Below are 11,232 nucleotides of genomic sequence, written 5' to 3' on the forward strand. Positions count from 1 at the left end.
CGACGGAGAGAAAGGGAAGCACCGACCCCGGATTGCCGTCCTTCCCCCGAAAGGGTAAAACCTGGGGCAGCTTGGTGCAAGCAGGTGCGAGCTGGGACAAGCAGCCTCAGGCAACCGCTAATCCCAAAACAGGACCTCTTAAACGTCTTCTCACGTGAGAGCGCGTGTTGACGGCAAGGCGCAGCACAGCGTTCCTTGGTTTCTCCTCCCAGCTGGACGCGTCAGTCGTGTCGTCTTTGGGAAATCTGTGCGACGGAAACAAAGAAGCACAGACAAGTCGGACATGACTTCGGACGACATGTCGGACTCCGAGAATCTCCTTCGAAGATGGCTGTTGAAGTGTTTGTGTACTCTGGAATAGGGGGATATTGTGCAGAGTGAGATGGTCGGATAAGCATTGCCCTGGGTGATGGCCTAAGGCATATATACGCAAGGCAGACACTCTTGTTGGAGTTGGATTCTGAGTCAGACCAGAGCACTCAGAGCATCCTCAGGATCAAAAACCCCCAGCATCAGAGCATCCGGAGAAATCAGCACTTCAAACATTCAACCTTCTCAGACAATCAAGTCTCCTCCGAGAAACAAACACAATGTCTCCCGAGCCAACTTCGACCTCAGCTCCCCTCAAGAAGTACCGCGGCAGCTGCCATTGCGGTGCCTTCATCTACGAGGCCGAGGCTCCTGAGATTACCTCGTCCTACCTCTGCGACTGCAGCATTTGCCGCAAGCGTGGCTACAAGTGCTTCGAGCCTGAAAAGTTTACCGTCGTCCGCGACGACGGAAAGCTTACGAGCTACTTCTTCGGCAACAAGAACTTTGATCACCAGGTGTGTTGCGCTCACTCATGGGGGAGGACATTTGGGAGACTTCTCAAGGGACTCGCTGGGGAAGTATCTTGGTAAGGTAGAAAGCTAACTTGGCTTGATGATGCAGTTCTGCAGCGTCTGCGGCACCACCATCCTGGCCAAGAGCGTCAACAAAGATGATCCTCGGATGGGCGTGAATGTGAGTCTTTATAACCCATAGCTCCTCAGGAAGAGAGGTTAGATAGATATTTACCTTCTCACCCCAGCTCAACACCATCCACAACTTCGACATCTGGAGCCTCAAGCTCGAAACCTACAACGGCGCCGCCCTGCCGCCTCCCTACGTCCCTGCCAAGTTCCCCGGTCCCGAGCCCAACCCGGAGGGCTTCGAGAACGGCCGCGTGGTCCACGGCAGCTGCCACTGCGGCACCGTGACGCTGGCCGTCAAGGTCAACGGCAATCTCGACGAGGAGGGCTCGCACAAAGAGCCCATCTTGAATTGTAACTGCAGCTTCTGCCGCCTCGTATGTGATATTCTCATCCCCCTCCCTCCCTGAAGCCGACATGATAAGGTAGTTTGGACTCAACCAAATACTTATACTGACACCGAACCCAGGGCGACTACACCTTCTTCTACCCCACCATCTCGCAACTCTCCATCCATGTTTCCACCAACGACGGCGAAAAGCCCGAGGACAAGCTCATCTATTACACCTTCGGCCACCGCGTCTGGCGCAAGGTCTTTTGCCGCACCTGCGGCGTGCACATCTACTCGGAGGCGAATCCGGAGCTGACCGACGCTGAGGTCGCCGCGCTGCCCGAGAGCGTGCGCCAGTTCCGCGACCGCCAGCTGAACCGTCGGCCGATTCCGGTCGGGGTGCTGGACGACGTGGATGTGTACAAGATTAAGGGGCGGAAAGGGGATGGGTGGAATAAGTTGGGGCCGGAGTATGTTTGGCCTTGAGGCCGGAGGCTCCTCCATGCTGGGGCTTGGTTGGGTCAGGAAAGGCAATGGGATGATGGATGGGATTTCTATCTCTTCCTCTCTCCGCTCTCAATTGTGTAGGTAAATACTTAAAAGTTCGGGGACTCAGTCGTTCGTTACTAGCAGCTTAGCTTCGGGTCAAACCGACCGTCGATTCATATTTTTTGTGAGCCCCCTTCATGATGCTTGATGCTTGATGCCCACCCTCCAACCCCCAAATCCAATCCATCTCACACCGTCATTATTCTACCCAGGACACGCTGATCCCATCAACCCATTCACTCCAACTCATCCCTCCACGGAATACTCTTCTGCGCGCCCGGCCTCTCCACCGTCTTCGCGGCCGCTTTATTCGCCTTCCTCACCGCGTCCTCAATATCAAACCTCTCCTCCCCCTTCTTTTTACTTCCTGCCGCTTCCAACGCGTACCTCCCCACAAACGTATCCCCCGCGGCCGTCGTATCCACCACCTTCGCCTTCTCCGCCGGCAACCACCCCTTCTTCCCCCCGCCCTCCGCCATATAATACACCCCCTTCCCACCAAGGGTAATAACCACATTCCCAACCCCACGCTCCAAAAACCCCTTCGCAACACTCTCCAACGCCTTCTCATCCGAGGCCAAACTCTCCGCCGCCTCCAGCCCCAACCCGCCCAGCACCGCCGCCTCGGTCTCGTTGACCACCAGGTGCGCCAACCCCTTGTACGCGTCCTCGGGCAGCGGCGCGGCGGGGGCAGGGTTGAGCAGGACCTCGACGTCGTGTTTGCGCGCGGCGCGCAGCGCGGCGAGGACCGTCCCGTGCGGGATCTCGAGCTGCATGATCAGCATATCCGGCAGCTCTCCACCCCCGGCCGCCTTCAGCCGCTCGATAACCCACTCCTCTTCCTCCTCGGCGGTGCTAGCTCCCTCCGGAGCGCGCACGGAATGATTCGCCCCCGGGCTCAGGACAATCCTGTTCTCCCCCGTGGGCACGTCGACAATAATCACCGCCACGCCGCTCCCAACACCCTCGGGGGCGGTCTGCACGCCGGACGCGTCCACGCCGTACGATTTCAGACTGTCAAGGAGCGCGGCGCCGTGGGCGTCGGCGCCGACCGCACCCAGCATGGTGATGTGCGCCGTTTCGTTGAGGAATTGCGTGGAGGCGTCGAGGGCGCCGGTGGAAGGGCGGGGGCGGGAGAGTTTGGCGCCTTTTTGTTTAAAGTTAATTGTCGGTAGAAACACATGGTGTAGATATATTAGAGATGAAAGAGGGGAGGGGAAGGGGGGGAGTTGAAAGTGAGAAGAAGGACTTACAAGCAACAGCTTGATTCGCCCCTTTTCCGCCGGGGGAATTGACGAACCGCTCTGCCGTCAGGGTCTCTCCGGGAAGGGGATCTACGAGGACATTTAATGAGATTTGGTTAGCTTATGAATCGGTAGCCAGACAAAAATAACTAGACAGAAACAAGGGCTTTTCGTGAAATCAGCTAGCTAGCTAGGTAGTTAGGCACCTAGGTAGCCAGCAAACAAAAGCCGCCATCCTCAAAATCAGGCAGTTATATTGCCCCAGAGGCAAGGTCGGCCATCACCACCACCACCTCTCACTCGCCGGCCACAACAACACGAGCGCCACCAGCGAGTGTGGAAGGGGGCCGAGACACAAAACAGGTGAGTGAACATACGATGCGGCACATAAGCCACCAAGTCCATATTCAAGGACCCGAGGACGGCGATGCGCGGGATGGAGGATGAGGACGAAGCCATCTTGAAGTGAAGTTTTGGCTTTTGTCCGTCTGATGTCTGATGGTTGGTTGTTGCTGGTGAGTTTGAGCCTGAGCTGTGGTTCGATCTTGGTGTTATCCTTGTTGACCGTCGCTGATTCGAGATGAGAACCGGAAACAGAACAAGACGAAGCAGTGAAAAAAGGAATACAACAGCCTCAAGCCGAGGACGTGCTGTTTTGTATGTATGTATAACCTCGGTGACGGTGAATGAGACAGGGCTTGTGGTTACGTACGTACCTGAGGTCCGTCCAAATAGTGGGGTGAGGAGGTTGCGGTCTGTCTGGTCAGCGGGGTCTCGTGCATCATTGTGGACTGCTTGCTGGCCACCTGACCACCACGCTTATACTAGGTTCGTAGGCTGGGACTGCCCTGCGTATTTCTACCTACCTACCTACCTCCTCCCCATTGTAGCAGGAGGCGACCAAAACCCTCCGGAGATCGCCGAGCACCATCAACACACACAATTCATATGTCAATTCAGGTCCAGGGGTATATATTTTCAAGAGCCGGATCTTGATCAATGATACACGGCCTGCCGGCCATGAGGGAGCGGGCGTGCTCTGAACTCTTCCCATCCCAAAGAAAATGACCCAAAAACAGCCCAAGCCAAGTATAAGTATACGCATATATCCCAAGATCCCTTTCCCAAAAATATCACTGCGACCCCTCCATCCCTATACGCATAATCCCGACAGCGGTCATGATCCATCCCAGATGAATCCTCCAGACCAGCCAACCTTTCTCTGTCCCAACGAGCCCCAAAACGCCTCAACGCCTCGCCAATGCCGTGCCGTGCCGTGCCGTGGTATCATCGCTCATAGGTAGGTATACAATCCAAGAAGGAAGCGTCGTCAAACATGGCCATCCCTCAATCCATCTCCCTCTCTTACCCAAACAAACCCAACAATCCAGGAGCGCATCCCTTCAGCCTCAAAACAAAAAGCCAACCCAGAAAAAAAAGAACCAACCAACTCCAACCCCCCAATTCCCCTCCAAATCCTCAATCCTCCTCAGCAACCTTCTTCCTCTTACTCGGCCTCCTCGAACTCTGCCCCTCCTCCCCCGGCACCCAATGATTCTTCTCAATCTGGTGCTGCCGCAAGTTATCCGGTCGGTTCTTGTACTGGCTCGTGCAGCCCGGGTACGGGCACTTGTAGATCTTGGGCGGCTGCGTGCTGTGCTGCAGCTTCTTGTGCTTGGCCATGCTGCCCTTGAACCACTGCGGATCGCCCTTGGGCCGGTACCCGCAGATGTCGCAGCAGGCATCCGCCTCGACTTTTTGGCTGCCTGTGGTGGCGGTGGTGGTTGGTGCCTTTTCGGGTTCACCGGTAGTCTTGTTGTTCTCGAATGATGCCTTTTGCTGTCGTTGTCGTTGTTGTTGTTGTTGTTGTTGTTGTGACGGCGGTGGCGGGGGTGGTTGCTGGTGCTCCGCTGGTGGACTCACAACGCCGGCGCTCGATGGCGATCCGCTTGTCGTCGCTGCCGGGGTCTGGAGTTGTAGCCCTCTGAGTGCCGTCGTCGTGCTCCCTTGCTGGGCCGTCGATATCTCGCCGAACGGGTTTCCGGATTCCGAGGATAAGTCATTAAAGAAGGCATCCAGGTCGTCGAGCGGCACCGCTGCCTGTTTCCCACCGGAGTTATCAAACTCGTGCATCAGGTTTTGGATCAACGTGATGCCGAGGTTGTGGTAATCGTTTCGCCGCGACACTCCCACGTCGTGTTTCTTGTAAATATGGTCACACAGCATCCTCGTCTTGGGCACAAACTCGTCAAAGAATCTTGCCGATGGCAAACATCCCTATGCTGTGTTAGTCGGGACACCAAAAGAAAGGAATGGCCATACTCGTATAGCCAACATACCCTTCCTGCTTGCAGCAGCTCCATCTCGATCCTCCTGACGCTGCAGATGGAGCCATTCCCGAGCCGTTGATAGATGTCGCGTAGCCTGTCGTTGAGGCCTGCATCGCCGAAACCTTGAGCCAACCTCGTGAGAACATCCCTCGTGGTGGCGAGGAGCGCGCTGTTGGCGGAAGATCCAGCCAGGTTGATCGCCTCCTTGAGGTGCGCCATGTGCAGATCCGACACTTGCACCTCGAGAGGCAGGCTGGCTTGGTTCAAGAGGCTAATCTCGAGCACTGCGAGCAAAACTTGTCAGCAAAAAACCTTCATGCATCCGAACCAGGACGAATATTCACGTACTATCCAGGAAATCACGCGCCACCGTCAGCAGAGCATCGTCACGAACCCCCAAGTCCGCGGTCACGATTTCTCGTGCCTTGCCCTTGGGGTCTTGCGCAGCTTGCTGATGGAACTGGTTCAAAAGTTGGAGGTGTCGGTCGACATCGGCCAAGTTCAAATCTGGTGGCTGCCATATGCTGATCACCAGCCGCCTGTACTGCTCCATCTCACCCGGAGGCAACCCGCGAATGTAATCCAATGCTTGCAAGAACAGACTCCTCGCACGATGGGACGCGCCCTGTTCGTGCAACACCAAGGAGAAGGCGTAGATGAGATGGATCATGCACACGGCCTCCTGAGCAGACCACGGAGCCTGTCCGCGGATGAGGCTGCGCAGGGTTTGCAGGCCCTTGTTTGCTACCGTCCGTATCGACATGTTGCTGATGTCTTGGGCCAGGGCGTCGCTGTCCTTTTGGTCTGTTATCTTGACCATAGATGTGACGATGTGTTCCTGCAAGGCGTCGAAGGCCGCGCTGACCAACGCCTTGGTCTCGGAGCAGCACACGTTGTCGGTCTGCTCGAGCTCGGGTTCCTCCCTTTCCGCAGCCTGTGTCGAGTCTTTGTGGTTGACTGCATTGCTGCCGGTGGCGATTGGAACCTCGGGAACAAAAGCCATGTTGACAGGCACATTGGCCGAGGTGCCGAATTTCATAGCAGGTTCCGAGCTAGACACATCGGGAGGATTGTAGAGCATCGGCATGTCGGCGGGGAGCTCCGAGAAGAACTCGTGCAGATAATCCGGGCACGGCTCGTTGTTGAAGTTGTTGATGGCATCGGCCAGCATCTCGTCCGCCGCAACACCATCCACCGGGGAGGTCATGGCGGTATCAAATCCGGAGCCCATGGACCAGTGGCCGCTCCAGTTGGAGGCGGGCGAGATCATGGAGCTGCCGTTGCTCGCCATGCTGGTGTTGGTTTCGGTACTTGCCGTCGACCTGACCGAGGAACTAGGCGACAAACCCTTGTTCGGTCGCGCAGGGTTTGGTGCGGCCGGCTTGGGAACGGGCCTGGTGACCGGGCGGCGACCGCCCTGAAGCCCGGCGGTTGCGAGCTGCAAGGTCGGCCTGACAGGCGAGGCTCTGACGGCCACAGCGCTCTCTTCTTGCGGCGGGTACACCATCGTGGACGGCGGCCGAGCCTCGGGGAACGTCTGCCACTGTGTAAAGGCGTCGTTGGACAGCATCGTCGAGTCGAGCTCCGGGAGCGGCGGAACGGGAGGCATGGTAAGCATCTGGGGGTTGATGACATCGGCGGGGCCGGGGAGGGGCGGGTGTTGGGGAAAGGCGGGAATCTCAATGGAATCGATCTCGACAATCTCGTTGGATGACAGTTCGCTAGCCTGAACGTCGAAGCCGATGTTGAGGGACTCGTAGCTCGGTGGAGGCGGGAGGATGGAGTGATTGTCGGCGTCGAAGGAGGCACCTGGGCTCTTCTTGGACTTGTGACCAAGCGAGTGGAAGAAGTTCTTTGCCAGATGCAGGATCTTCTTCCGCTTAGACGGGTGGCCGAGACAACGGCGGCACTTGACGTCGTCAAACCGTTCGACCCGCGAATGGTCGTAGCACCAGTACTCGCCCGAGGCGAGATGACGGCAGTTGGCCAAGTGCTTCAGCATTGACTCGTGGTCAGCGAAGAGCTGGCCGCAGTGTACGAGAGGACACTTGAGGCGATCCTGGGGCGGCATGCGCACTGATGAATTGCGCTTGACGGCGGCCCAGACAATGAAGCGGTGCCGGGCACAGTCCTCATGCCCCGTCTCTCGGGATCTGTCATCATCATCAGTCAAGGCCGCGGGGTTTCCTCTCTCTCTCTCACCCACTCCACAGAGCTTCCGGGGACACATACACGCAGGACAGTGCGGGCTGGTCGGGGGAGATGCCGGCATCGTGATCGAGGTATGAGTGAGACGGCGTTGCGCTTGTGCTTCCGCCGTCTGAGGACCAGGCCCAGGCCTGGGATCTGTAATTCGGGACGGGCTCGGGGGCCGCCTCTAGCGAGTGGTCCTCCAAGAGGGAGGCGAGATGCTTTTTGCTGTCCATCGAAGAGCTTCCAAGGGTATCTAGGGCTAAGATGGGGACCTAGAGGTAGGATGGGTTGGGCAGGTGGATAGGTGGGCGGCAGTTGGGTCCGTCGCCGGTGGCAAAGGAACAAACAGGGCCTAACGCCGACAGGCCCGAGGAGAAGTGGGATCCAGGTTTTTTGGAGTTGAGGGTGATGATAACGTCAGACGTCTCAAGAGGGAACGACAAGCAGACTCAAGCAAAAGGCCAGGTCAGGACAGGCCACCATCCATTTTTGTTAAGTATACTTGACGAAAGATGCCCTGCTGGTTCGTCTGGTCTGAGGTTCCTGACTAGGTGACTCCTCGGCCACAAACACGGTGCGGAGAGATGGCGGCGGAAGGGAGTCGGAGGGATGACGCCGGAAGCGCTACAGAGAGCAACAGTGAGCAATGCCGGCAGTGGGACAGTCCTACGGTATTGCTCAGCCAGGCGAAGCAACCTAAGATCGAGGGGTCGACGCAGCGGCGTGCATGGGGGGGTTTGGTTAGGACTCGGGTAGGACTTGGCCGAGAGCGGGTTTCCGAGTGGCAGGGCGGCGGGCTGCGGGCTGCGGGCTGCAGGCTGCAAGCGGGAGTCTCTGCGACTGTTGGGCCTGTCTGACGATGTCTGGGCCAGGCTGATGCGGATTGATGCGATGCGGGCAAGGCAAGCGCCAGAGGAGAGGTGGAGGATGAGAAGAAAAGAATAACTCCTCTGTAGGGGATAATATGTCAGGTATGTACTGTGTCAGGCCGGATGGATTCAATTAATAAAGTACGTAAGTAGCCTCAGCTAGTTCGCATCGGTGTGTCAGGACGTGGCCTGGACGGGGCTCAGGGCAACAGACGAGACTTCAAAAGACATCGATAGATGGATGGATGAAAGAGAGCTGCAGCGGTTGTGAGAGTGCAAGATGAGGCCGGGACCGAAGCCAGGGTATTACTTGTTGGCCGGGTTCTTGTCTTTCCGTCACCACTTGTTCCTCCGGGTTGCACACTTGTGCAAGGAGAACGCTGCACAAAAAAAAGGCACGGATTCGGGGTTGGCTGAGTGGTTCACCGTTTGGGCCGTGGCTCGTCGGCCAAGCGGTGGCAGCGACTGGCAGGCAGTGCTGCCGTCTGTGGGTCATCAGCCTGTTCCCGTTTGCGGATGTTGGCGAGTCTGCCTCGGGAGGTCTCTGCAGCCAATGAGATGGGCCTATATTGCCCCACAAGGCAGATTCCCGTGGTCTTGGCATGGTTCTTGGCACGGTTCTTGGTTTAAAGTGGGGGGTTTCTTCCATCATGTCGGCAACCCTATCCATCGACCGAGAATCGTGGGAAATGCCTCCAGAGATCGGGTTATTGCCTGTTTCCAGGGGAAATACACTCCACGAGGATGCCTATGATCAAAGTCCTTGGATGACGTGGCGGATCGAGTGTAAGAAGTCCTGAGGCTGGAGAAGCAAAATCGGAGATGAAGAGAATCGAAGAGGGAAGTGTTGCGAGAAAAGAAGAGTCACCTCAGTCAGTGACTGGGTCAGACAGGGAGAAGTACCTATGGGGGACGAAAGAAGATTTCATGAAAAAAAACCAATAAGCAATTAAGAAAAACGGCACAGGAAAGCATCATTCAATAATCAAAGCTACCTCAAGCAAGAGTGAGCAAAACACGTGAATCCGGAGTCAATGTCATCAAAGTGAATGAGATGAAAGTGACGAACAATGGCTTCCTGAAGAAAGACGCAGGCCTGGAGAAAGTGGGTCTCGAAATTTTGGCGGGGCTCTGCACCCCGCAGTCCAACACACAACATGGAAAGATTCATGTCCACGACCAAACTTGACACAACTCACCAACAACCACACCCTCTTTGATTCCTCCCGAAGGCGCCCTCGTCCCCTTCCGACTCTCATCGCATTCTGAGTCACATCCAACCTCGATATCGACTTGACTGCTTCAAAATGCCCCCGAAGAAGTGGGGTACGTTGCATCCCCTTCCGACCCCGCCATCATCATCAACTATCCATCGATGCCATATATCAGCTCCATGTCTGCCTGCCATGAGCCGGACATAGGCAGCCATGTTCATCGATGGATAGAGACACGCACACTCATGGGAAGCATGGAGAGGAGAGAACACACAGACATTAACCTTGTCCTCCCGCAGATGATGAGGAGGAATCCTCCGGCTCCGCTCCCGGCTCCCCCGTAGTCGGAGCCACCGGCGCCCTCCGCCGGAAGTTTGACGACGAAGAAGCTGGAGACGACGACGTACGTTTTCCCCCCTCCCGTGTTCCGATCCACACACCATCCTCCCCGAGAACCGCGTCTCACTCCCTCCCTTATTAGGTCCTCGACTCCTGGGACGCCGCCGAAGACTCCGAAGTCGAGCGCGAAAAGGCGCGCAAAGCTGCCGAAGCCAAGGCCAAGGCCGAGGCCGAGGCCGCCGCCAACAAGAAGAGCAAAGCCCAGCGCATCGCTGAGAAGCAAGCCGAGCGCGCCAAAGCCAAGGCCCTCGCCGAGGCCGAGCAGAGCGAGGAAGAAACCGAGGCCCAGCGCCGCGAGCGGCTGCGGCGCACCGAGAAGGAGTCGGATCTCAAGCACGCCGAGGACCTGTTCGCCAACATCGGCATCAGCAGCGGGCGCAAAGCCACGACGGCCGGCAGCGCCGTCCCCATCGACCCCAACGACCCGACCAAGACCGTCGACCTGTCCGAACTGCCCCTCTTCAAGCCGGGCACCAAGGCCCAGTTCGAGGAGCTGCGCAACGTTTTGGGCCCCATCATCTCGGCCAGCGCAAAGAAGCCGCACTATGTGCTCTTCCTGCAGGAGTTTGTCAAGCAACTCGCGCGCGACCTGCCCAGTGAGCAGATCAAGAAGATCGCCAGCACCCTGACCGCGTTGAGCAACGAGAAGATGAAGGAGGAGAAGGCCGCCCTCGGCGGCGGCAAGAAGAGCAAGGCGTCCAAGACCAAGACGTCGCTTGCTGGCGTCACGCGCGGCGGCGGTATCGCGGATATGACGGCTACGTATGACGATGATGATTTCGGAGAGTGAGTACCACCCTTTTTCTCCCCTCCCACCTGCTTGGCCCATTAGGTAATCCCTAACCAAACCCCTCTCCAGTGATGATTTTATGTGATTTTCCATCGCTAAGACGAACCCTACATATCGCCCCCGTTGTTGTTGTCGTCGTCTCATCAGCATGACACAGCTTTTCTCCCGTGACCCCCCGAATGGAGGGTTTTGTGGGGAGGTTTTGTCTCAATACTAGTAGTGACAATGAGACTGGCGGCCGTACAGGGCGAAGAATGTTGCGTGTGCGTACCGGCCAGACCGAGAGAGAGAGAGAGAGAGAGAGAGAGAGAGAGAGAGAGAATACGAACCAAATAAAAAACGACCACCGATGTGTGCGCG

At 57.0% G+C, this 11,232-nt stretch overlaps 5 protein-coding genes across 5 annotated transcripts; 3 read left to right on the forward strand and 2 right to left on the reverse strand.

The window, feature by feature from the left end:
* Nucleotides 1-590: 590 nt before the first annotated feature.
* VTJ04DRAFT_4397 (uncharacterized protein) lies at nt 591-1,770 on the forward strand (the record flags this gene model as incomplete). The annotated part of the gene is made up of 4 exons (XM_069362402.1): nt 591-827; nt 934-1,005; nt 1,073-1,330; nt 1,423-1,770. The coding sequence occupies 4 exons, from the start codon at nt 591-593 to the stop codon at nt 1,768-1,770; spliced, it is 915 nt and encodes a 304-aa protein (XP_069219353.1).
* A 299-nt stretch (nt 1,771-2,069) lies between these two features.
* Nucleotides 2,070-3,536, reverse strand: VTJ04DRAFT_4398 (uncharacterized protein; the record flags this gene model as incomplete). The annotated part of the gene is made up of 3 exons (XM_069362403.1): nt 2,070-2,980; nt 3,087-3,167; nt 3,455-3,536. 3 exons carry the CDS (start codon nt 3,534-3,536, stop codon nt 2,070-2,072), a joined length of 1,074 nt encoding a protein of 357 aa, XP_069219354.1.
* A 605-nt stretch (nt 3,537-4,141) lies between these two features.
* VTJ04DRAFT_4399 (uncharacterized protein) lies at nt 4,142-4,381 on the forward strand (the record flags this gene model as incomplete). The annotated part of the gene is made up of 1 exon (XM_069362404.1): nt 4,142-4,381. The coding sequence occupies one exon, from the start codon at nt 4,142-4,144 to the stop codon at nt 4,379-4,381; it is 240 nt and encodes a 79-aa protein (XP_069219355.1).
* A 175-nt stretch (nt 4,382-4,556) lies between these two features.
* On the reverse strand, nt 4,557-7,833 carry VTJ04DRAFT_4400 (uncharacterized protein; the record flags this gene model as incomplete). Its single annotated transcript, XM_069362407.1, has 4 exons — nt 4,557-5,354; nt 5,417-5,691; nt 5,756-7,560; nt 7,640-7,833. 4 exons carry the CDS (start codon nt 7,831-7,833, stop codon nt 4,557-4,559), a joined length of 3,072 nt encoding a protein of 1,023 aa, XP_069219356.1.
* A 1,943-nt stretch (nt 7,834-9,776) lies between these two features.
* Nucleotides 9,777-10,957, forward strand: VTJ04DRAFT_4401 (uncharacterized protein; the record flags this gene model as incomplete). Its single annotated transcript, XM_069362408.1, has 4 exons — nt 9,777-9,795; nt 9,983-10,086; nt 10,165-10,868; nt 10,942-10,957. 4 exons carry the CDS (start codon nt 9,777-9,779, stop codon nt 10,955-10,957), a joined length of 843 nt encoding a protein of 280 aa, XP_069219357.1.
* Nucleotides 10,958-11,232: the final 275 nt, after the last annotated feature.

This window comes from Mycothermus thermophilus, assembly GCF_041956435.1.
Source record: "Mycothermus thermophilus strain CBS 625.91 unplaced genomic scaffold VTJ04scaffold_3, whole genome shotgun sequence".
NCBI lineage: Eukaryota > Fungi > Ascomycota > Sordariomycetes > Sordariales > Chaetomiaceae > Mycothermus > Mycothermus thermophilus.